Source organism: Empidonax traillii, unplaced genomic scaffold (genome assembly GCF_003031625.1).
Source record: "Empidonax traillii isolate 1590-97213 ecotype Southwest subspecies unplaced genomic scaffold, ASM303162v1 scaffold1149:size320058, whole genome shotgun sequence".
Lineage (NCBI taxonomy): Eukaryota > Metazoa > Chordata > Aves > Passeriformes > Tyrannidae > Empidonax > Empidonax traillii.
The window spans coordinates 123,663-147,973 of NW_020956342.1; the positions used below are offsets into that span (position 1 = coordinate 123,663).

General features: G+C 53.2%; 1 protein-coding gene across 4 annotated transcripts; it reads right to left on the reverse strand.

Annotated features, from left to right (window-relative positions):
• Nucleotides 1–4,027: 4,027 nt before the first annotated feature.
• LOC114068920 (protein DDI1 homolog 2) lies at nucleotides 4,028–23,908 on the reverse strand. 4 transcript variants are annotated; one of them, XM_027905371.1, is made up of 10 exons: nucleotides 23,726–23,907; nucleotides 19,205–19,334; nucleotides 18,180–18,410; nucleotides 16,181–16,307; nucleotides 14,248–14,375; nucleotides 13,587–13,715; nucleotides 12,739–12,842; nucleotides 12,143–12,332; nucleotides 8,364–8,426; nucleotides 8,158–8,272 (listed from the first exon to the last, which is right to left on the reverse strand). In XM_027905371.1, exons 1-9 carry the CDS (start codon nucleotides 23,861–23,863, stop codon nucleotides 8,410–8,412), a joined length of 1,194 nt encoding a protein of 397 aa, XP_027761172.1. In that variant the 5' UTR covers nucleotides 23,864–23,907; the 3' UTR covers nucleotides 8,158–8,272; nucleotides 8,364–8,409. The 4 variants fall into 4 exon arrangements, with proteins under 4 accessions (XP_027761169.1, XP_027761172.1, XP_027761171.1 ...); XM_027905368.1 differs by lacking the exon at nucleotides 8,364–8,426 and having other exon boundaries at nucleotides 4,028–8,272; nucleotides 23,726–23,908; XM_027905370.1 differs by lacking the exons at nucleotides 8,158–8,272; nucleotides 8,364–8,426 and adding an exon at nucleotides 8,434–10,366 and having other exon boundaries at nucleotides 23,726–23,908.
• Between the last annotated feature and the right edge of the window lie 403 nt (nucleotides 23,909–24,311).

Here is a 24,311-nt window from a genome sequence, read left to right on the forward strand (position 1 = left end):
CAACACCAGCAGGTATGTGCATCCATGTGCATTCCTCATTGCTCCAGAGGCACCAGGTGCAGTATCCAGACCTCTGTGGTGGTTGGAATGAGATGATCTTTAAGGTCCCCTCCAACCCGAACCATTCTGGGATTCTGTGGTAGGGCAGACTTCCTGGTCTGCAGCTTTCCTGGATGCTTTGAATGCCCCAAGTATTTTACTCCCAGTTAAACGAGTTGGGTTGTAATCCCTTAAAGCACCCACCACACAATTAGGGATTTACATGGAAAGTTCCTGGCTCCCAGCATTTAGACAGCTGCCATTCTCCTCAGACAAGCTTGGGAGGCTCCATCCCACTCCCTCCACATGTTGGGCTGCTTCCCACCCTCTTCCCAAGAGATTTTTAACTCTTTGCTTTATTATTTGCAGCCCGAAGTTGGCACGAATGACAAGATCCACAAGGAGAGGAGCCACTGGGTGCTTGTCACGGATGGAGAGTGAGGAAGGACAGAAGGGTATCACCTCCTGAGCAAGGTGTGTTACGTGCAAGATCCTCCTAAGATATCACCTCATGCAGTGCAGTCGTAGGCCACTTCTGTAGTGTCAGTGATCCAGGCAGGAAAAAAATGAGTGTTAGAAAAACCACAGAAGAAACCGTTGGCTTGTAAGTGAACACCCTGTGTTTCCACAGCCAGGCACAAGGGGTTTGATTTTAAACCCCTTCCCGTTTCCACTTGTTAACAAAGGGACTGGGAAACAGCCACTCCTTTGGCAGTGACTGTTGAGAGGGATTTCAATCACCAGCACTCACATCCTTGTGACTCAGTGCTTTATTGGCAATCATGACAGGCACCCTGTAATTAGCACGCGTGGCTGTCAGAGGTAATTATGTCATAGTGGAGTGGTTACACTTCCAAGGGGTCCCTGCACCCCCAGCGTGCCCCCAGGGAACGAGGCAGAGTAGATAATCGATGTGAGAACACAGTGAATCAAAAGCCAGGCTGGCCAGCAGGATTTCCCAAATCCCATTCTGGTGACAAACGTGCCCAAAAAGTGGTTCCCTTGGCAAGGCCGCCCCGGGCACACGCTCAGCCCGTGGGACTGCAGAGGCCAGGCAGGGCTGTGGGAGTCGCTGCAGAATTCCAGAGCAATGGCACGTTCCTTCTGCTGGCCATTCCCGAGCGTGCCGGTGCAGGAAGTCGCATGATGGCTCTCAGCGCAGCCTCAGCGCCCATGTGACTGCTCAGAAAACCCTCAGCTGCTATTTTTAAACTCCACACCTCTGCGGGGAGTTCCTAGGGGAGACCTCTACTCCTAAAGGCCCACAAAACATAACCAAGGCAGACACGCCGACTTGGAGCAGCTTTACATTTACTGCACAGGGTGTGACCCTCTCTTGGCTGTATAAAGGCTGCAGATTTCAGAGTGCCAATACCCAAATTCACAGAATCCCAGACTGTTTTTGTGTTGGAAGGGAGCTTAAAGATCTCATTCCAACCCCTGCCACAGGCAGGGACACCTTCCACTATCCCAGGTTGCTCCAAGCCCTGTCCAACCTGGCCTTGGACACTTCCAGGGAGGGGGAGGTCAACCTACCCTCCTTCAGCTTTCATTCCCAGTTCAGACTGGGACAGTCCCAAACATGAACACAACCATAACTGTGGTTAATTTTCACTTTTATAGGGTACCAAAATAAAACCATCTTCCTCAAACAAAATAAACAAGGCCCAAGTGCTCAAAATAGTTTTGAACCAGGGCATTTTTTAATGACCCTAGAAATTAGCTTCCAGCTCCAGAAAAATTAAACCACCTCGTTCATTTTTCCAGCAGACAGAGCTGTGTCCAAGTGTTACATTTTGTGTTCATTCTCATGCTCTTCCACTTCCAAGTCCTGCCTGAGGGACCCATCAGCCCATCCCCAAAGAAAGGGGAATACAGGAATTCCTCATGCCTGTTCTCAGGCCCTGCCAACTGGAATAATTTTACCCCCAGAGTTCTACTTGTTATGTTTAAAATGACATTTATGTTAAGGGAAATCCACTGGCTTTGGGAAAAAGGCAGAGAAGGATGTGAGTGCAGAGCTGCTGACCTCAGAAATACAGAGACAGACCAACCAAGCAACAACATTATGATAAAGTGTTTATTCATTTTTTTTTTAAATATCAAATTTTCTTTACACATCAATTTTGTTGATAAACAGTCCCCCAATATTTAAAAAAAAAAAAAATCAAAAAAAGAATCAAGTGTGTATTACTTTGGGCAGAACCACATCCCACTGGTGACACACCCACTCTCCTCCCTTCAGCCGCCCGCGGGGCCGCAGCGCGTTCAGCCCACGACAGACACAAATGCAACCAGCTTTAGGATTCCTGAGTATTGATTCCCTCAAGTTCCCTAAGTGAGTCTGTAAAACTCTGAAGCCAAAAAGCATCGACACGTGACCCAAAGCACGCCTGGATCACAGACTAAGCCTCGTCTACACGGTGCAGGAAGAAACCTCTTGAACGCTTCAGAGGGGAATGATGGACACGAAACCGACCCCGGTTCCCAAGCTGGCTTCCGAGAGAGGCAGGCAAAAATACCTCTGGATTTCTCCTCTTTGAATTCCTGCTAAAGTTCTGGGGAGCTGTTTGGCAAGAAATCCAAGTCTGGTGAAGAAACCTCTAGGATCTGCTTCTCCCTTTGTCAATGGCAGAGCATCTTAGAGAAAACTGAAGTTGAGCGTTCGGCAAAGTACACTTAAATATTGCTACTTTTGAGGAGAGGATGGTGAGAGGGAGAGACAAAGACAGGAGGAGGGGAATACAGAGAAGGGACAAGGTTAACAGTCCTGGAGAACAAGTGCCTACCTAGAAAGTCAAAACAGATGCAGCAACGAGGCAGAGATTGTCAGGGTAACAGCACAGCTCAGCTCTGTCCAGCAGCAGGAAAACATGCCAGGGACCATCACCAGGAATAATCCCTCCTCTTGTCAGTCACCTGTGCCCAGAAACTTCCAGACCTTGGGATTTCACTAAACATCCCCTCTGTGCTCACCTGCAGCCTTGTGTGGAGAAACACATGCTCAGCAGGAGGCCAAGGCCATTGCTTCCGCATCTTTAAGGAAAAGAATACATCAGAAACCGAGAGTGCCTCCAGGGAACACCCAGAAACAATCTCTACAGACCCACCCGGGTCCCACAGGCACTGGCAGCGTCACAAAGCAGCTTCTGAGCGTTGCTTTACTCTCTAGAGCAGGACTTCCATGGTGAAATCCCTTTGCTGATGTGACACTGGGACACTGCAGCAGTGACTGACGACGAGGGGGAAGAGAAGAGAGCGAGGTGCCTGATTTTAGGCCAGGATACACAGCTCCTTGGAAACCTGAACACCTTTTTGGTGGTACCTTTATCCCCTGTTGCAGCCAACAAGCTCTGCCATCCCTCCTTCCACAGAAATATTCCCGCTCTGTGGGCTGGGTCAGCACAGGGGCCAGCGAAGGGGTTGCTGGGGGCTGAGCAGGGGGTGTGTGTGTGTGTGCACGCAGCAGAGAGGACACACATGGACACAAAGACAACTTTTAGACAGCGTTCGCTAAACACACGATCTATTACATTTTATTTTAACCTTAAATACTCACCACTGCCCCAATTTTCTCCTAGATCTTGCTCCTAAAAACATTATTCACTAATTCAGCAGCGCGTAGCCATTCACTCAAAGCAAGGCTCGGAAATGAAGAGATTTAAATCACCAGGCTTGGACCTACTTGATAAGAGTTTTACAAGTATTTATCAGTTGGGGGTCAGGGTTTGTTCCTAGCAGTTGGGAGAGAGTTACCCAGGGAATTCTAGCACTATGGATAAATGCTTCCATACAGCTTTGGCAGGAGGGCGGGTTTCAAAACTTGTGTTTGACAAGGAGTAAAACTGAGCATTGAAGCAGATTGGCTGATGCTCTAAAGCTTTGACAGCGTAAATTGCAAATGCGCAGCCCAAGTCGCCGTGGCCGTGAAACCAGAGCCTGTCCCAGCCCGGTGCAGAGCAGCAGCACCGGGCCCAGCTGTGAGCAACAGCTCCCAAAACAGACAGGGTGAGCACAGGGGGCTAACACTGAGGAGCTAACACTGAGTGGCTAACATCGAGCAGCCCACATCTGATGCTCCAAGCAGCTGGCAGTAGATCCGCCTGCAGACTAAGGGTCCAGGTTCAGCATCTCCTGCATCCAGGAGGGCCAACCTGCACCTGGTACCTGTGTCACTTTGCTCCCAGGACCACCTGACCCAGCCCCAGGGCACAAACTGGGGGCAGGTTCGGCTGTCTGAGGTCACTCTGGATCTGAGAGCTGGCAGCCTCATCGCTGCTCTGAGAGTGAACCAGATGCAGATGGGAACAGGTCCAATATATTCTATTTCCGAAGGCTTCTAGAGACCTGGTGACACTACTCCTGTACCAGCCCAGGCATTGCCCTTCACAGAGGGGCTTTTGCTGATTTGAGGTGCCCACTGCAAGAATATTAAACCAAAGGTTGAGCAGGGGTAACTCCACCACTCACACGGTGAAGATGAGAGAGCTGCAGTAACTCAGTAACTCATTTGGAGCGGAGCCTCAAGTGAATCACTGGATGCTGCTCAAGCAGGGGGGTTCCCAGACAGCCAAGCACTGCTTCCCACACGGAGCAACACCCGCTGCCGGCATCACGAGCAGGGGGATGTAAGTCAAACCTGTCTGGGAGCTCCAGGCCTGGCTGGGACTGCCCCAGCTCACGGAAAAGCTCCATTTGACAGTGGAATGCCTTAAGGCCCTTCCTTACTGTAAAGGATCTCCTGGCTACCCACGTGTCTGAGACAAATCTGACACCAGCGCTCACCGACAGCAGAAACTCCTGCGAGGTGACAGATGAAACCAAATCTGTGTTGGTTTTAAATGCCACCTGCACGAAAACAGCCCAGCACGCACGTAGGAAACCTGCTAAAGCAACAGGGAACACGAAACACCAGGACAAAGGCCTGAGACAATGACAACACCACATGGAAGCCACGAACAAAAACACGTGTCTGGTGCTGCTGAGCCATCGCTCCACGTTTAGCTCAACGCAGCAAGTTCAAGATGAACACCTGACACAAAGCCACTTCTGAGATTTGCAAGTGGGACTAAATCGAAGTTCCTAGTTAAAATTTGGTTTCAGCCACACCTTCCTTCTCCTTCCCCAGCCCCGACAGAGTTTTGGGGCTTTGCAGAGCATCGCAAAGGAGTTCATCCCCCCAAAAAAGCGTCTGGAAGGGGCTTCCTACAGCACAGCCTCGGTGAGGCCTCACCACGCAGGGACTCACCAGGGGTGTCCCAGAAGGCCACGACGGTTGTAGCACAGAAGCCACATCAGTGCATTTGTTTCATGAACCCTGCTGGGGAGCCCTCGCTCTTGAGGAGGTGTGAGATCCGCACCCCCCAGCTCAGAGGCTGATCATTCCCAAACAAACCGGTGCAAAGCAGATTCTTCCTTCTTTTCCAATCACAGCCCCTCTCAGAGCACAGGGAATGCAGCCACCAAGATGAAGTTCATTCCTCCCTGGGCAGAGGAGGATTGGGAGCCATAACACATGGTTGGTTTGTTAAACAAAGTCATCGTTTAAGTGGTTGAGCTTGTTCATTTTGCATGGGGGAAATGAGATGTGGGCAAGGCTAGAAAAAAAAAAGTCAAATACTCCTTTTCCCTCCCCCTGTCCCCTGCAATTAATACCAACACGTCTCTAAATAAGTTAAAATGTCTCTTTGAAGTTTTGGTAGCACCAAATTCTATCCCTTCCCTTCTTCTATCCCCATGTTGTAAACTGGAACACACTGGCCCAAGAGCATCACAGAACCACAGAATATTCTGAGTTGGAAGGGATCCACGAGGATCATCGAGTCCAACTCTAAATCTAACCAGCTTAAAAGGGTTTGGCAAAAATAAGCATCAGCCTTCCCCGTGCACACACAAAAACACAATCCCCCAAAAACCCACACCCCTCGCTCCTCTAACAAAGCCTTTTATGCCTGTGGGCATCTACGCATCTTTAGTAGCTGCCAGGATCATTTCAGCAGCTGGATTTTGGGTTACAAAGAGCTACAACAAATCCAGAGTCCGTGTGGACTCCACGTGCACCTCCCATCCCACGGCCAATTCCTGTCCAACCCACTTTGCTCCAGACAGGGCAGTGAGCGCAACGGCTTCTGCTTTTTACTCGTAGCACTGGAGCTTATCCTAAAATTGTACATTTAAATAAACCCAGTCATTCTAATCCAGTATGCAGAATTAAAAGCTATCCTGTCCACACAATGCTAGGATGTTTTCTTTCTTCTCAAAAGGCCAAATCTAACAAGTAAAACAGAAGAGACAAATTACTTTGGCTGCAAATGATTAAAAAAATCTGGCTCGACATTCTGCTCGTCCGTTGTGGTGTGTAACTGAAGATACATCCTGCAGAAGACCCCCCAGCCAGCTCCCCGTTACGTGGGAACCACGATACTCTTGGCCAGCAAAATGAGAAGAGCGAGATCTGCGTTTCCATCCGCTTGTTCCAAGGCCTCGAGAGCCTCCCGCGGGGTGAAACCGGCACCGAGGATCCGCTCGACGTCAGCCGCAGGGAAAGCCGGGGCTGGAGCAGCACCCACGGCCAGTCCGGCGCGAGCAGCTGGTGGGTTTGGCTCCTCACACCCACCCTCAGCAGCAGCACTGACGCTTCTCCCAGGCGCTGCCGTGACCGGGCCCTGCGCATCCCGAGGGGCACCGTCACCTGAGGCAGGTGTGGAGGAAACGGGGGTGTTTTGCTCCGAAGTCGGACTGGCTGCGCTCTGAGAACCTCCTGCCAAAGCCTCCCCCTGCTCCGGGCTCTGCTGCTGCCCAGCTGTGGCTGCACAGCTCTCCAGGACCAAATGGCTCTTAGCTGGACCCTTCTGCCTCCCCAAAGGCCCCTCCCCGAGCGCAGGCTGCCCGCGACCCACTGGCACAGTGCTGATGTGCTCTCTGCCGGAATCACAGGGCTGGCTCCCCTCAGACCTCACCTGAGGGCAGGAACAGCTCTGCTCCTGGCTCGCTGGATCCCAGCCTCTCTGCTCACCCTCAGGAAGCCCCTTCTCCACTGCTGCTGGCTCCCTGTCAACCATTTCCAGCCGGGAGACTTCTTCCGAGGCAAGGATCTTACAGTCCCCCTTCCGACTGACAACCAGGAGTTTGTGAAGCTCTTTCAAGGCTGATGCCAGAGGGAAATAGGGCTCTTCTGAAGGTCTTCCTGGAGCAGTGTCCAGCTCATGGATGCTGGAGGGGGAAGAGCTGACTTCAGCCACCAAATTAGACAGCTCTGCAGGGATTTCCCTCGAGCTTTCAGACTGTGGGACATCACCCGTGGGAAGCAGATCCCTCGAGGAGGACAGGGACTTCAGCAACTCCACCTCCATGGAAAAGGCGTCCGAGCTCAGGTCAGATACACGTCTGTCCTCGGTCTGCTGCTTCTGCTCCCTTGCTGAGCTCTGCACTTCAGCTGCAGCCTGCTCAACTCCATCGACTTCCATGGAGGCTTCCATGTGCACACAGGAGGCTGACAGCTGGATAATCCCTTTTGAAAGACCTGCTCTCTCCAGTCCATCTCTCGTTTCCAGGGGAGGATCTTCTGGCTGGTTGGCTTCTGCCACAACGGCTTTCTCAGCCCCACCAACTTGGCAAGGAGGTTCTGGGTCAGTTGTCTCAGTTTGCTCCTCCAGATGTTCCTTTTCTGGCTCTTTGCACGTCCGATGGTCTATGGGAAGCTCATGCTCTTGCTCCTGTCCCCAAGGCAGACAGACATCTTCATCCTGCCTGTGCTTGGCAGCAGTGTCAGTCAAATTGTCTTTTGTCACTTCCAGAGGGTGTTCCTGACTGTGACCTTGTCCTTTAGCATTACATTCCTTTAAAATGTCAGCAGTAAATGTTTGTTTGAGTGTCTTCTGTGAAAGGCAAGCTGGATTGGAGCAGGTTCCCTCCCCAGCGTGGGGAGAGGGGTTATTTGCCAAGGAAGAGCTATTGGAAAGATGCTCTAATACCAGAGGATGCTCTTTTTCCGGGGTTATCTGGTGTTCAGGTGAAGAGTCAAAAGTCTTGACGGCTCTGGGATCAATGGGCTCTGCGAGGCTGGATTCGGATGAGCAAATTGAAGCAGGGGCAGAGACAGAACGATCAAGTAATTGATTTGTGGGATTACAGATCTTGGAATTTAGTCCTGAAGACTGGACTGGATTTTGAAACCCATCAGAAGCTGGTAATGAGGGCATTTCCAGTGAGGTAGTTTCTTTGTCACTATTCTCTGGAGGAGACAGAAGGACAGGAGCGGTCAGGACACGGCAGGACCACCCTTCGCACCACGCAGCGCAAACCGAACGGGGGGCTGTAAATACCTGGTCTGTGGCCCACTCCAGCTGCAGTAAACACACACTACATGCATCAAGGCTTCCGACGTTCTGTTTGGATTAGGAAACAAACACACCAAACTCGTGTTAGCATTCAGAGCACACACCATGCACGGGCACAGCCCTGCTCCGCTCCCCTCCCATCGGCCGGCGAGACAGCGCAGAGGCTGCGGCAGCTCCTGCCTCCCAGAAGGATCCTGCCCGGGAAATTCGGTACATCAAGTCAAGATAGCTCTGCCAAAGAACAATTTAGAGGTTGCTGTGTACTGTCTGTGCTGCAGAGCGGTCCGTGGGTGATGCTACACACTCGGGAAACCACACGGCACGTGTGTCTACTGGTCTGCTTCCCCTCTGGCTGGAGATATTCAGGACACACGTTTCAGGGATATGAACACTGAGATGGCTGCACCATTCTCGGGTTGTGCTCCCAGCAGTGCCACCACGGGCAAGAGAAGGTGAGCAAACCCCAGCCTGCTGCAGAAGGGTGCAGATCCAAGGGGGAAAGGAATCCCCCAAAGGAGCTGCTGCCGAGGCTGGGAAGAGCAAAGCGAACGAGAATCGGGCAGAAGCCAAGCCCAGCTCGCTGCTTCCCTCTCCCCACGAGACTGGGTGAATTGCAGATGTCTAGCAGTAGCACCAAACACTGCTCTGGTTATCAGGAGAGATTAAAGAGGTGACCTTATCTTGCTGACAGTCTAACCTAGCTGAGGTATCAGCACTCTCGTTAAGTCACTCACCGACCTTTGCGGCCGGGTCAGTCCTGCCACCACAGCCCTGCTCCTCCCAGCTCACTCATCCACATTTTGTGCTGCTTGAGCTCCCTCTCCCTTCCCAAACTCAGTGGTCTTAAACACTGTTTTTTCCTGAAGTCTTTCCCTATTTACAGGAGTACGGGGGCACAGCTCACCACGCCCACACCTACAGCCAGGATTCCCTTTAAATGCCACAACCTGGAACCTGCCTTTCTCTCCTCAGCCTCTTGGTTCTTTTATTCTCAGTTAACAAAAGCTGGTGCAGTATGTGCTGTGATACCACCCCTTGGATTGAGGCACAGCTCATCTTTTCCTAAGGGAAAAGCCTTCTGACACAGGATATGGATGAAAACCAGAGGGATCCTTTCTGTTTCTACATGGAAGGATTACGTTCTCGCTCTCTGTTCCCAAACCAACCCTTCAGGGAGGAAGCAGAACTTTTGACCCGTTGGATCATTAATGAGGGTCTGATCAAACGGGCTGGGGAGTTGCATTTAGGCAGCAGCAGGAGCTGGTTTTCTGCCAAGCACTGCTCTGTGTCATCCTCCTCCTGGGGCTGAGCCCCAGCCCCATCAGGGATATCGATCCAGCTAATACCAGGAACAAACTCTTCCCCACAAAGTGCACCATCAGGGACAAATTCCCCTCAGGAATTTAAATCAGGAACAGCTCGAGTTGTGTGTGGTGGCAGCAACTCGGACTGAGGCTGCCTGGATGAACAGCTGTGTATGGGGTGACCTGCCTGGCTGCACTTCCTTTCCTCCTCCTCAAACAGCTCCAGTTTTGCTGCCAGGTTGGGGAATCCCCCACAATCTCCAAGTTTTCCAGTGATGGGAAATTGGCACAGGAGAGCACCAAGCCCTCAGAGATAACGAGGAGGTGGAGGATCCGAATCCCAGTAAACCACACCAGGGCTCCACCACCACCTCAGCTGCCTTCTGGAGGTCTGAACCACCGGCAGGTCAGCTGACAGAAGTCATGAGGCTCCCTTAAGTGGGCTTCAGGGATTAAATAAAGCTCAGGGATAATCCAGGTGCATTCAAAACGAGCACTTTAATAGCCTCCAGGTGCATGCAGCCTTTGGTGTTGTACCAGCTCGTGGCAGGCAGCAAAAATTCCAGCTCTTAGGAAAGAACACACATCTTGTGGTGAGCTGAGCTTCTGCGGTGCTTCCTCACGTTCTCTTTCTCTCCTTCTTCCGTTTCCTGTTCTTTCCTCTCTTGGTTTTCCTGGAACCACCTAGCAGCAACTCAGGTTTTGGAAGAGAGAGAGAGGGAATGTGCTGACATTTTAGGATACAGCCAACAAGTGCCTGTGGGCCCAGGGGCTGGTCCTGCGTCAGGACTGTCACAGTCAGTGTGAACACAGTCCCCCTTAGTGCTGTGTTTTGGTGTTCTGTGAGCAGGAGGTGAACACACAACGTGGATTTCCTATTCCCATAAATCTTTGGCATTCCTCTAGGGCTCAGCATCAACAGAGTGGCTGAGTGCTGATCAGGCTGAACAAAGCCATGTGGTCCTAAGACTGTAGGAGGTACACAAGCAGCTTGGATTTAAGTCATTTCAGGCACTTTTCTTTTTAAAACACTCGACTAAAGTGTTTTTATTGTAAGGACTCAGAGTTTGAGCTGAGGTTTGCTTGTTATTCGACCCTTTCAGCAGAGAACTAAGCCCAGCCAACTATAATGTCTGCAAAGTCTGATCCAAAGTGGAGATATATTCCAAAAACCAACTCAGGCTCCATCAGGCTCCAGGCTTTAACAGGAAAAGAACTAGTATTTACACCTGCCAGGTTATGGGAAAGAGACACAAGCCCAGGGTGCTGAACTTGAGTTTTAGAGACATCAAAACACGATTGGAAGGTCAAATATGGTTAAATATTAACATTTAAATATGGTAAAGCATATATAAATATTAATATCTAATAAACAAATAAAAATAAACTTAATGTATGGTTAAATCTTGTTATCTCACTTCAATCTTAAATATGAGCATGCTAGAGTTAAAAAATTAGCAATAAAAATGTTGAAATCGACTTCATCAGCTTAAACCTGACCCAGCAAAGAGTTCTGCATGTGTGTAGAAAGCAGAATTTACTGTGTACTTCCAGAGGGAAAACGAGCAGGAAATGAACAGATCTCTATAAGACACTTGGATATAAAATGTTATCTTTAAAAGTTTTTGGAAAAGGCCTAAGAAATACACCCTGAGGTATTCACAGCTTCCCTGTAACAGCAGGGAAAAAATAATGAATTTTTCCTTTAGCCCAAAGCTGAATTAAGGGAGGAGCTGACCAGAAAATGTGAGTTTGGCTCATAGCTCAGCTCTCAGCTATTTTGGCTGAAAGTAAAATGACTTCACTAAATTTTGCAGCCACCAAAATGTTCCCTAGCCCAGGCACTGCATCTGTGCAGCATTTGGATTCCAGGGGCACCAGGAACAAAACTAGGGGAGGGTGAGAGTTCTCTTTGCAGATCACATTTACAGCTGAAGATGCACATCGGGATGCGAATTCAGCTTTTGAAATTTAGAGCAGCAACCAGAAGCAATTCCCCCTCCGAGGGCACGAGCAGGGAAAAATGCTGTTTCTAAAAACTGCCACGAGCTCGAGTCACTGCCACAGCTGCTCTACTTTTCCACGGTGCAGCCATTCAGAGCAGGATTTGGGAAGCCTCCCCAAAGCTGTGCTGAAATGCCACAGCTGAGCCACGTCCCTGCCAGGCACTAAGGGGTGACACCAGTGAGCCACGGCCACACCTCCAGGGCCAGGAAACCAGGGCGGGTGGGAAGCTGCAGGGAAAGCACCAATTAAGCAGCAAACCCTCTCAAGTGCCTTCGTGCAGGTTTTGCTGTCCAGAAAGGAAGAGAGAAGTGCACTTGGAGCAGGAATAAAGCCCCTTCTCTCCACCCTTGGATGCTGCTCTCCGGAGCTGGGAGGGGACAGATGCTCCCAGACATCCTGACACTCAGCAAAACACCGTGCAGGCTCCCGTTTCAGCTGGGCTCCTCCTGGTACCTGCTTCCTCCACGGATTTCTGTATTGCCTCTGCCAGCTCCTGGTCGGCGATCTCCTCGGGCCGCACGTCCTCGCGCCCCGCGCCGTAGGCCAGGCGGGCGCACTCCGGCAGCTCCCCCTCCGGCAGGAACGTGGTCTGAGAGCCCGTCGTGCCGATCACCAGAACGTTCTTCTTGAGGTCGATGGAGCACTGTGGAAGAGATCCACGCGTCAGGGGCCTGAGGGACAGCCAGAGGCAGGGGAGAAACAAGGGGAGACAGCCCAACCCCGATGGGAACAGCTGCCAGCAGGTAACGCCGGGCCGGGAGCATCAGCTCAAAGCAAAGGGCCCTGCCTGGCTCGATTTGTAATAAATCATTCAGTCAGAAAGCTTTGAGCATCTTCGATCAGAGCAAAAAGCTCCAGGCAGCAGCCAGACCCCCTGGAGCTGTCCATGATGGGTGTAGTGTACGTGCCTCCAGCATGGAAGATACTCCAGCATCGACTCTCCCCAGCAACACCCTAATGAATTGACAGGGGAGGCACTTATGTTGCACTTTGCACTTAACCTGGAACAGCCAGTAACTGTTTCAGTTTTTGATACCAGATTTTGATACCTGATGCCTCTTCAGCATATCCAGTCCTAGGAGCATGTCCATGGGCTGCTCTTCCAGGATCGAGAAGGAGCACGCCAGGAAATCCCCTTCAATCTGCACCTGAGCTGAAACACAAGGGAGAGAAGTTACCACCACAGCACAACAAATCTGCTTTCTGCTCTTCCACCTCCTGGGGAAGGTCTGGGCACATCTGAAACCAGAGCTCTGACGTACTGCCCTGGTCACAGAGAGTCCAGCCCTGTGCAAGCCCCAGGGCTGCCAGGCCTGTCGTGGTCCCAAGTTAATTATTTTAAAAGCTGACGTGCCCAGGAGCCTCAAGTCCTGCTTCTCTGACCTCCAAACTCGAGGGGCTGTGAGCAGCTCATTAGAACACAAGCCTAAGCAGCAACAACAGTGAACAGAATTGATTTTTCAGTAATAAGGACAATCTTCTCCATCCAGAAAAGCTGCACAAGAGCACAGAGAGGCTCCTCTTCCCAAAGGAACAGCACACACTGCACTGTGCTGGAGCCCTTCCCAAGCAGCTCTTTGTGCCCAACACTCCCACCCTGAACAGGAAAATTCACCTCAGGTTTTCCCCCCAGAGAACACGTTCTCTGCAGGAGAAGACCTGCAGGAGCTGGGGACTCCCCTCCCTTCCAAGTGTGATGGTAATTCCACTAAAATAAAGCATTAAAGGAGACAGAAAACAGAGTTTTGTGCCCGAGACAAACAAACACGTTGCAGATGCACTTTGATTTTACTCTGTGGGAGTTACAGCACCCAACCAGACGCTCCTTGGTGCCAAGACTGTGGGAAATGCAGTCAAACCCCTGCTGAAGCTGCCCCCAAAATGCCACAGCACTTACCTAAGTGCACTCTGCCAATGATTTTCTGTGTGCCCACGCCCTTGGCGATGCCGGCCCACCGCCGATCCACCAGCCTCATGATGTTGCACCTTTCAGCACAGGCTTGGCTCATGATGGTCATCTGGGCACCTGCCAGCAACAGAACTCCTGCTAAATCCCCATCACAAATTAAAATTCTCTCCTGGAAGAGCTTAAGATCTGGCACTCAGCAGCTGCCCCAGGGCATAAAGGCTTCCTGGGAATCCCACTGTGCTGACCCGGCTGCCCACACCTGGATCAGCACTGACTGTTACTGCAGAGATGGAACAACCCCAAGAACTTCCCCTGTGGGGCTGTGGATGGGAACCACCACATTAGAGGAGTGTGAAATCCCCCTGTCTGCAAAATGAGATAAGACACACGTGGCAGTGACCTCCCAGGAATGGGAGCCCCAGAAACTCTCCCAGGAGCCCTGATCCGGGCTGTTCACACGCTGCTCCTCTCAACAACCTGCTCTGCTGCCCTTAAACAACACCCAGGCCGTGCTCAGGGTTCAATACGGTGCTTCAACATCTTGTCATGCAGTGCTTTATTAGGGGAATTTTGGGGGAAACTACTGGAATGTTTAGTGTCACCCTCAGTGAGGGAGAGCGTGGAGACAGATGAAAGTGGGGTAATTCACCTGAGTCCACAAAGGCTTTCACGGGGTGCCCGTTGACTTTGCAGTTGATGTAGAGCATCACCACCTGCCCGAAGCTCTCGGGCGCCTCTTCCATCGCTATCGTCATGTTCTCCTCAATGTTTTGTTGCCTGGATTTCATGGAGAGAGAGCAAAATCAGTTTCTACCAGCCAGGCCTTGTAACATCCCTCTGACTCACAGGCATACCTGGAAATCCCCCCTTGCTGCCACCCACCTTACAAACACACACTTAAACCATGGCTTCGTTAGTAAACACACACCCTGGAGCTGAGGGATTGCTTGGAGTGGTGTATTCCAGAGAGGCCAAGCTGCTCCCCAGCAGCCACTGCCCCTTCCAAGCCCTGCCTGACTCACACCACAGCTCCTGGTGACCTCGTGTTGGCCGCAGGAACCTGCACGACCGCGTCGACCCGGAGGAGTCACCAGCAAAAACCTGTGTATTCGTGAGTCACGCCCAGGGCACACGGAGATGTTGCCAGGAGCTACATCCCTGGAATCCCACACAGCAGCTGAACATGAAAATCTTGCTGTTTCCCTGGTATCCTTCCTTTTCCAGGCACAGGAAGGGAGGGAGGTGAGCAAAACCACAGCGAGGACGTCACCACGAGCACAAGCCCTCGGTGCAAATTCAGATCGACAGAAGAAATGCTCTCCCAGAAGCTCCTCATGGCCCCCAGGATAATCTTGGAAGAGATGGGTATCCACACTGACTACATCCAAAACAGCTTGATCTCCCAAAAAAGGGAAAAGGGCTCCTATTCTGATGCCATTTCACTTATCACCAGGCAGGCTGTGAAATCTGGGGACTGCTCAGCCCAAAGTGTTCCCAAACAGCTGCAGAGCCTTGGGCACAGCCCCTTTATCTGTCCCTCACCTACACAGGGAAGAGTTCCTGTGCCTCCAAGCAATGATTCACTATCTAAAAATGTCTGGTTTCTGCATTGCTGAGGTTTATCCAGCACCAACAACTCTTATCACCACTGAATTTTGTTCTGACCAAGGATGAGTCTGTACCAGACAGACACTTGGTTACTGGGGAGGGGGGGAACCACCAGCCATGTCCTGACTCAAGGATTTATCATTCAGCTGAAGAAATGAAGCCTCAGCCCAAAGCAATTACATTTGGCAGGCAGCAAGAGGGAGGGAGGGAGGGAGGGAGCTGATGAGCAGGATGTGTTTCTGCAGAACAACACTCCGACAGCGGTGATGTTGGAGTCTGGAATTAGCCAGAGACACAGAAGAATTATCAGGATGTGAAACCAACCTCCAGGGCAGCTGGAGAAGTGACACCATGTTGCTGTGCTGAGCTCAGCCCAGAGACCAACACTGGCCCAGCCCTCTGCTCAGAACCCAGCTGAGGTGCCCCAAGTTCCACCTCTCGAGATGTGCCTTCCACAAGTGCTCCAGTTTCAGACTGGGCCAGCTCAGGCAGCTCCTGGACATCACACACATGGACAGAGGTGCTGTCACCTCGTATCACGGAGTCATGGAATGGTTTGGGTGGGAAGGGACCTTAAAGACCATCCCACCCCCTGCCACGGGCAGGGACACCTTCCACCAGCCCAGGTTGCTCCAAGCCCCGTCCAACCTGGCCTTGGACACTTCCAGGGATCCAGGGGCAGCCACAGCTGCTCTGGGCAACCTGTGCCAGGGCCTGCCCACCCTCACAGGGAAGAACATTCTGTGCTCAGCTGGACACACTGCAGGGATGGGGTGCACCTGCACATCCCGAATCCCAAACTTTCCACGTGCCAAGCTGGCCTGGAGCACTGCCCTGCAAGCAAAGGTGCCTTGATACAGGGGGTGTGTTCAGATTCTGCCTCCTCCAAGGAAAAGCCACGCCGGATGGAAGCACAGAGCAGTGTTTTCCCCAGGGAAAATCCCCAAAGCCTGCAAAGCACTTTGGTTTGTTACCTTATGTCTTCTTCTATCTTGGCCTGCGCCTCGAGATCAAAGGGGTCAGCGGAGTAGAGTCGGATCCTCTCCTGCTCCCGCCGGGCTCGGTCCTGCTGTTGCTCCAGCAACACCCTGGTGAATTTCTCTGTGGGAACAAGGAGATACAGAAATGCTTTTTACTGGAAATTACTCTTGCAAATCAAATTCTGGCACAGCAATCGCTTCCTTTGATGCCAGCTGAGGGGCAGCACACACAAAAAAGCCTCCTCTGAGGGCAGCACGGATGGACCTCAAAGGACTGGGGGCAAATGTGGGAACCCACTGAGATGAAAAGCAGCTGGACACAGCTCATTGTCCTCGTGTTCCTACCCAGACCCTGCCCAATCAAACTCCATTTCCTGGCACACACATTGCTATAAGGAAAAAGAAATGAAAAACCCCTAAAGGCTAACAACAAAACTTCCTTTAAACCCAAGGGAACCAAAGCCAGGGATTATAATCCTTAATGCTGAACGCCTACCACTGGAACCTAGGCTGGACATTAAGTCTAGATGCACATTTTAAGACCACAGCTTTTAGATCCCCGCTTTTTGGATGGTTCCTGACTATTTTTCACTACTTGGATGGGATCAGAAAGGACCTGGCAGTGCCTGGGGGTCTGTACACACAGAGGGCTGTGGGTTTGCTTCCAGGGATGCAGTTCCCAGGAAGCAGCTCTGCCTCAAGGGCTGTTACCTGCTCAGGGAGGTTGGTGGGTATGTTTTGCCATTTGGATTTTTGAAATTAGGCTTCTGTACAGCAGGTGCCTTCATCTAGCACAGCCACAGGGCAGGGATCCATGTGGATATTTGGGAATCAGAGCTGAGCTGAACTGGATCTGTGCCCAAACACCGAGAGGAGCAGCTGTGCAGCAGGACAAGGGCATAACCAGACCAAACCACTTCCTCCTGAGAGCCCAGTGCAGCCCTTTGGGACTGAAAATAGACATCTGGGTCCAAGTTTGACGTGCACAGACCAGGCAGGGCAGCAGAGGAGCCACTTTTGAGGGTCTTGGGCTTAACCTCTGTTTTCCTGTGCCAAGAGCAGCACCTCTGCTCAAGGTGATGGGAAAAACTCCCAGCAAGAAGTGTGAAGAGGCCTGAGAATGGAAAGAACATGGGTTTAACTCTGGATATGAACTAAAGCCAGAATTCAAAATCAAATAGGCTGACAATGTCCATGGAAGTTTCTTTCTGGCTTCCTTTAACAGAGGGAAATCACTCAGATGTAACACTGAAAGTGGGAAAAGTCTCCTGCTAAAAGACCCTTCTCTTCAGTCATTTCTCCAAACTCAGCAGGATTTATTTCCCAACTAAACATCCTGCAGAGGTTTGGAAGCACATCTGCATGCCCAAAACTCTGCTCTTTTCATACCAAATTCAGAGTTCAAAGCTTTCACCACAGGAAGAACGAGGGACCAGCATACACTACTCATCTGCAGAGAAAGTGAAGGGCATGGTACAAGGCTTCAGCTGTGCCCAAAACACATGGACATGTCCAAGATTAATAGAAACTTAAAGATTTATGATTATTGTTACTGAAAAAGCTCCTGGAAGACATTATTTGTGTGTTCCCTTTCCTCTCCCTTTCTGAGGTTCACTTCCACAGCAGCCAATAACCACGGACAGAGCTGGTTTTGGAGTGTGCTGCTCCCTGCTGAGTCCCAGCAGGCTCTGGATGCAGCAAACACACCACCTTTATTGGAAAATGTGCATTTGGGAGCGTCTCAGTGTACAAACCAGGAGCTGAGTCACTCATGTGCACAGACACCCGACTTATCTGTGCATCTGGAGTTTCTGAGTAGGGGACAGAGGATATTAAAGAGGCCGAGCAGGAGAAATCCACCCAGAAAGGGAGGAGCTTTGCCCTGAGTGCTCCCAACTGGCACCTTTCCCCCACACCCTCCCCGAGCCTGCAGCACCCCCAGCTCCTTAAACACCCTCTGATCAGCCCTCCCCCAGCTCTGAGCCCCACTCACCAAGGTCCCCACTCAGCAAGGCCTCGGCCAGGGGCGGGTTGCGCTCCTTGAGCAGGGACAGCTCGTGGGGGTTGGCCAGCAGCATCTCCCGCAGCAGTGCCGGGTTATCCAGGCCCTGCGGGAACGCCGGAGCATCCGGGGGCGACGGGCGAGGCCGCTGTGCCGGCGGCTGCGGCTGCTGCGAGGACGTCCCGGGCACGGCGATGCTGCTGAAGTCTATCCTGGGCAGACCTGGAGGGAGGAACACCACAGGTGTCGTGGGCACAACCTGCTGGAAAACCCCGGGGAGGATGAGCTGCCCTTAATGCTGCAATAGGGCGGATCCCGGGAGCAGCAGTTGGAGTCGGAAGCGCAGCCACGGCCCCGGGTTACTGGGTTAGGAACGGCGGCGCGTTTATGTAACCGGGCTCATCTGTCTGCCCCACTTTTAATCCCCTGAAATGCGCTTGCTGACTGGTTATTCCCTGCCTCACAGATGTGAATCCCTCACGGAGGGACCGCAGCACTAACCCCGGTGGCTCCGAGGCACTTCGGAGTCTCTCGGGTTAAAAAAAAGCAGGGGGAAAAAAAAAGTAGTACCATTCCTGCAGACCTGCATTGCAGGTACCCATCCTCCAGCTGAGGCAGGACCAGGACCTCAGCAGAGCTCCCACACCCTTCTCAGCCAGTGGCACCTTTTCCAGGGATATTTTATGACTGGGATTTGCTAGGAACAGTTGTGGAAGGCAGGACAGAGGTGCAGGGCTCCACTCAGGCATTCCTGGAGGAGCCCTTCACGTGTACACACGATTGTGCCACTGGGTTTGGTAAGATGGGGCTTCTCAGGGAATTTGCCACAGGACAGGTTTAGGACACACCCACAGGTGCTGTTCCTGGGTCTAACACAGCTGTGCCATCGCCCAGCAGGAAGGGAACCAGTGCTAGCAGGAAAACTCACACACCTTCACCAGAACTGTTCTTAACACGATAAATCCCGAGGAACCTCAGCAGGCTCAGAGCAGCAGCTGGCACGGAGCCTTCCTCACCTGGGAAGCGGATGGAAGGCCGGGGCTCCACCGTCTCCTTCTGGCGCAGGATCACCACGTCCCCATCCTTCAAGCCATAGGAGGCCAAGGACCTGTTGTTGTCGGTCAGCGGCCGCTCGGCATAAACGATCTGCGCGAGGGGGGAGCGCCACCGGCACCCCAGAGCGGAGGAAAACCAAAAACAGGGCGAGAGGTTACTTTTCTGTAGGGGAAAAAGCGTTCCAAGCCAATCCTCAAGACCCACATCAAGCTTCAGAGGGGAAGGTGTGATGTTCTCACAGGCCTGGCCAACACCCCTCGGGCACGGCAGGGCCTCGGCACGTCCGGGGTTGGACAGTGCAGGGTCGGGCTTGCCAAGACGTCAAAGAAGGGCCGGTCTGTCCTGATGGGAGGCCCAGATCATTAAGGGAAAGCAAGCCTTGACCAGCACTGTCTGCCCACGTTTCCAAACTCCAACCTCTGCCATTACACAAGGCAGGGATGTTTTCTGCAGCGTGACCTGCCCCCAGGACAGCACCCACTGACCCTGGACGTGCCAGCAGCACTGATCCAGGTGTATCCATGGATGATCCAGCCCAACATCTATGATCCCTGCCTCTTCCCACGACACAGCTCCCCAGAATAACCAGTTCTACAGGGACCTCAATCATTAGCTCAGTGCTTTCCAGTTCACTCCAATGATGTAACTCTAATCCAGACTTGGAGCACCCAAAGGCACTGCTCAGACTGCCATCAGTCCATGGTGGGAATAAACTTCTTGTCACTGTCAAACACAAAGTCACATCCATTTCTATTTTGATAGCCTGACATTAAACATAAAAACACTGAGATAAAGGTGAATAATCCCCACTGGAACATTTCCATTAACACTGGACCTGTAATACCTACAGAGGCCCTGAAACACAGGGAAGTAGGGAAAGTAAAACGAAGTTGGGCTTTATGGGAACAAATATTGCCAGAAATGGTATCAGCCAAGGCAGAGGTTTCTGTGCCTTCTCTGGAGCACAACGAGACCAGGTGGATCGGTCTGACCGATGCTGCCCCTGGCAGGAGCCCAGAGCGAGGAGCACCAGAGAACTCGGCCTAAACCCCTCGGGAACACGATCAAATTTCACATTTACCACCCTGTGCAGCCAAACTGCATCTTTTTGGGGCTGGAGAAGGCCAGTTCAGCAAGAACATGTTCACCACAGGCTGGGACTGGCCAGGCCATGTGGGAGAAGCTTTCTCAGCCCTGATGCTATCGCAGGGAGCGGAGCCAACACGCTCCCAAAAACCCAACTACTGCGTGTCCTAAGGTCTAGACTACAGCCTGGCATTGCTTCACTCCAGCAACTCCAAAATCCTACACAGGCTCTCCCTGTGACATTCTAACGGCACAGACCCACCCCAGCAGCGGTGCCAAAGCAGGACGAGGCGGGAGGAGCGGCAATAACCAGAACCCTGCAGGACAGCAGCCAGAGGCAGCAGGACCAGGGAAACACAGGGTGGAAATCAGCATAAACTTCCCTACCTTCTCACTGCCACCACCCCGCAGGTGCTGCCCGGCCTGGAGCCCCGGGGGCAGTGATGCTGAGGTGCCCCATCTCTGCCCCCCACGGGATAACCAAGGTCAGAGCCTGGCACAGCCCCGGCACGGCTCTCACATTACCGGCCGGGGTCGGCCCCGCCGCAGCCACGGCGAGCGTGTCATAAATCCCAGCTGCACACCCAAATCTGGAATGGCAGATTCCCTGCGCAGACACTCTGGGAGAGACGACTTAATCAGTTTAAGTGAGGCTTTACCTCTGTCATCTTTGCTGGGATTGGATTTATGGTCGTTCGGCCTTACATCCCAGACAATGAATTAAGCGCCCGGCGCTCGTGGTACATCCATTACAGCTCGGATTAATCTGCTCCTGACCCCTTCTGCTCCACTCCTAAAACAGATTGGATTGTGCTGCCTTTTGATGATCTGGTTTGTGGTAGTTTTGCAGGATGGCAGGCTCTGGACCTGGGCAGGGATACAGGCACTGATGGATTCATTGTGCATGATGAATCCATAGGGTAGAACCTCCTCTTGGAGCAGGGAATCCCAAGCAGGAGTGCTGGATAGCACCAGCAGCCAGCGACCAAGCCAAACCCAGAACCTATCAAACATTCCTGAGCAGAGGGCAGGCCATGGAAGGCACAAAGAGAAAGAGAAACGAAGGGAATGAGGTGCTGCCAGAAGAACCCTCTGCCAGGAGCCTCCCTGTCCCTCCCCCTGAAAAGCCACGGCCTTGGTGCGTGGAGGAGACCAGAGGAAACCAAATTATTTCCCCTCTCCTCACCCAGCTCCTCTTATCACCACAGCCACCCGTGTCACCTCCGTTATCTCACAGCGACCTGCGACCTCCGCCCCCTCCCAGCTCCTGCTCCACCCCAACCGGCAGCACCCGAATGAACCTCCCAAACCAGCAGGGGGCAAGGCTGGGATTAACCCTCTCCCACACACAGTCATGCTTTACTCCATCCTGCACGACCCTAACAACGACATTCATCCTCTCTTGTGCCAACACAACACCTTCAACGCCTGCCTCGGCTGGGGGAAAAGGGCAGAAAACAGCTGAGTTTGGGAGATGTAAAACTGCCTGTCTGTGGTTTGAGAATGCAAAATCATTCCCTCCAACGAGCTGCATCGCTGGTAACTTGCATTTTTATAACTTTCACAGAAACATTTGGGTTGGAAAAGCCCTCCAGGACCACGGAGTTCAACCTGTGCCTGCTCCCCACCCTGTCCCCCAGCACTGAGTGCCACGGCCAGGCCTTCCCTGGACACCTCCAGGGATGGGGATTCCAAACCTCCCTGGGCAGCCCCTGCCAGCGTTTCACAACCACCAAGAAATGCCTCCTGATGTCCAACCTGTTCTCCCCACCACAGAACCCCAGCACCCCTCACAGACACCGGGCAGGAGGAGCAGAGAAAGGAGCAGTAAAGAACTGCCTGGAAAGCACGGCACGACGCGGCACAGGATGATGCACGAGCGGCAGATGGAGGAGCAGAAGGAAGGCAGAGGTGGCTACAAAAGCGCAGCGCTGCTCCAGTCCCCTGGGGCTGGCAGCACCCAAACCCTGCCTGGGTCAGCTGGGGGGAGGGGAACGACTCAAACCAGGGAACTCCCGGCAAAAAACGAGCACAGGAGCGAGCCCTCGTTATCCCAGGTCCCTGTGACACAGGGGACAGAGCCGACAGGCACAGTTCGTGCTCCAGTTCCTGCCTGGAGATGTCAAAGCCACCACAGAGTCCCACGTGTAGGGGCTGTCCCCAGATCCAGGACGTGGACATGGGACTTGCTGGAGCACAGAACCATGATGTGAGGTGGTGGGTTCTCTCTTTCTACCTGTCCAAAATCAAGAGTTCTTCCTCTAAAGGAAAATTCACCTCACCTCGATTTTCCACCGTTGCTTTGAGGCTGTTTTCCCTCAACACCAACCTCTCATCCCAAAATTCCCCCTGCTCTGAGACCACTTCTCCCTTAACACCAACCTCCCATCCCAAACAACAAGGCAGAGGGAAAGCCAAACCCCACTGGGAACCTGCTGGATGAGGAGAACTCCAGCTCCGGGGCTGCCCCTGCAGCAGCTCTTCCAGCGCTGACTAATCTCGGCTTGGCTGGAAAAACACTTCTTTAATGGGGACTGGGAAAAGGTTCGGGAAGCAAAGGCCACCACCAGTAAACTCCACAAACTCTGCCAGGCAGGGCTGGCGTGGAGAAAAGGAGCCAACCCCGCCCTGCCCAGGAAAAACCGGGAGGAACGGCCACAAAAGTGGGACTGAACCCAAACTATGAGCAAACCCCAGAGGGACGGACAGATGGCCCAGGGCCGCCCCCACTCGCAGCCTCCCGCGTGTTTTGGTAGCGAGTGAGCCCCGAATCTGGGCTAAGAGGGAATATTTGCTGGGAAAAACCACACGGATGTGCCCTCCGGTCCCACATCTGTGTGGAAAAAAAGGGAGGAAAAGCCTCAACGTGCCCTTTCGCCCCAGACCAGGCAGGGCTTTGATGGGATAAACAAACCCATCCCAAACGTTTCAGGTCCGTTCCCGAACATTTCAGGGATTTGAGGATCCCACGGGCCACCACCTTCCCCACTCTCCTACTCCCTTTCCTCTCGTCCAAACCCTGCCCCGTTTAAACATCAAATTCCTACGAAACCTCAATAAAAACAACAAACCCACGTTATTTCCCCCCCGTTTTGGTCGCTCAGCGAGGGCGGACCGAGCCTTTTCCGGAGGCACCACAAGTCACCACCGGGCACTCGGAGCCCTCTCCCGAGGGCGAGAACGAGGATTTTGAAGCAAAAGCGGCGGAGGCGAAGGGAGGGAGCCCGACCCTGCCCAACAATCCCCAAACAAGCCCCAAACTCCAGATCGGCGGGGCGGAGGCTCCGGGGACCGCGATCCCGGGAGAAGGGGGGGCACGGAGCCGCTCCCGGCCGGGCCCGACCGCGGGGGCACCGCCCGGGGGCGGGGGTGGGGGTGGGGGGGCAGGCCCTGACCTGGCTCTCGGCCGCCGGGATGCCGGACTCCAGCTCGCAGAGGGCGCGGAAGTTCTGGAGCTCGAAGTCGGCGTCCACCTGGAGGCTGAAGGTGATCTCGGAGCGGTCGCGGCGCAGGCAGAACACGGTGAGCAGCATGGCCGTCCCCGCCGCCGCCAGCGCCGCCAAGCGCCGCCGTCGCAAAGCGCCCGCCCCGCCGGGCCCGGCGCTGCCCGTCAATCAGCGCCGCGCGGCCAATCGGAGAGCGCCGCCGGGAACGAGGCACCGCCCCCTCCGCGCGCCCGCACGGGGGAGGGGCCGGAGCGCCCCCGGGTCCCTGTGCCCGCCCCGGGTCCTGTGTCCCCAAAGGGTCCCCGTGTCCCCAAAGGGTCCCTGTGTCCCCAAAGGGTCCCCGTGTCCCCAAGGGGTCCCCGTGTCCCCAAAGGGTCCCTGTGTCCTCAAAGAGTTCCTGTGCCCGCCCCGGGTCCCTGTGTCCCCAAAGGGTCCCCGTGTCCCCAAGGGGTCCCTGTGTCCCCAAAGGCTCCCTGTGTCCCCAAGGGGTCCCCGTGTCCCCAAGGGGTCCCCGTGTCCCCAAAGGGTCCCTGTG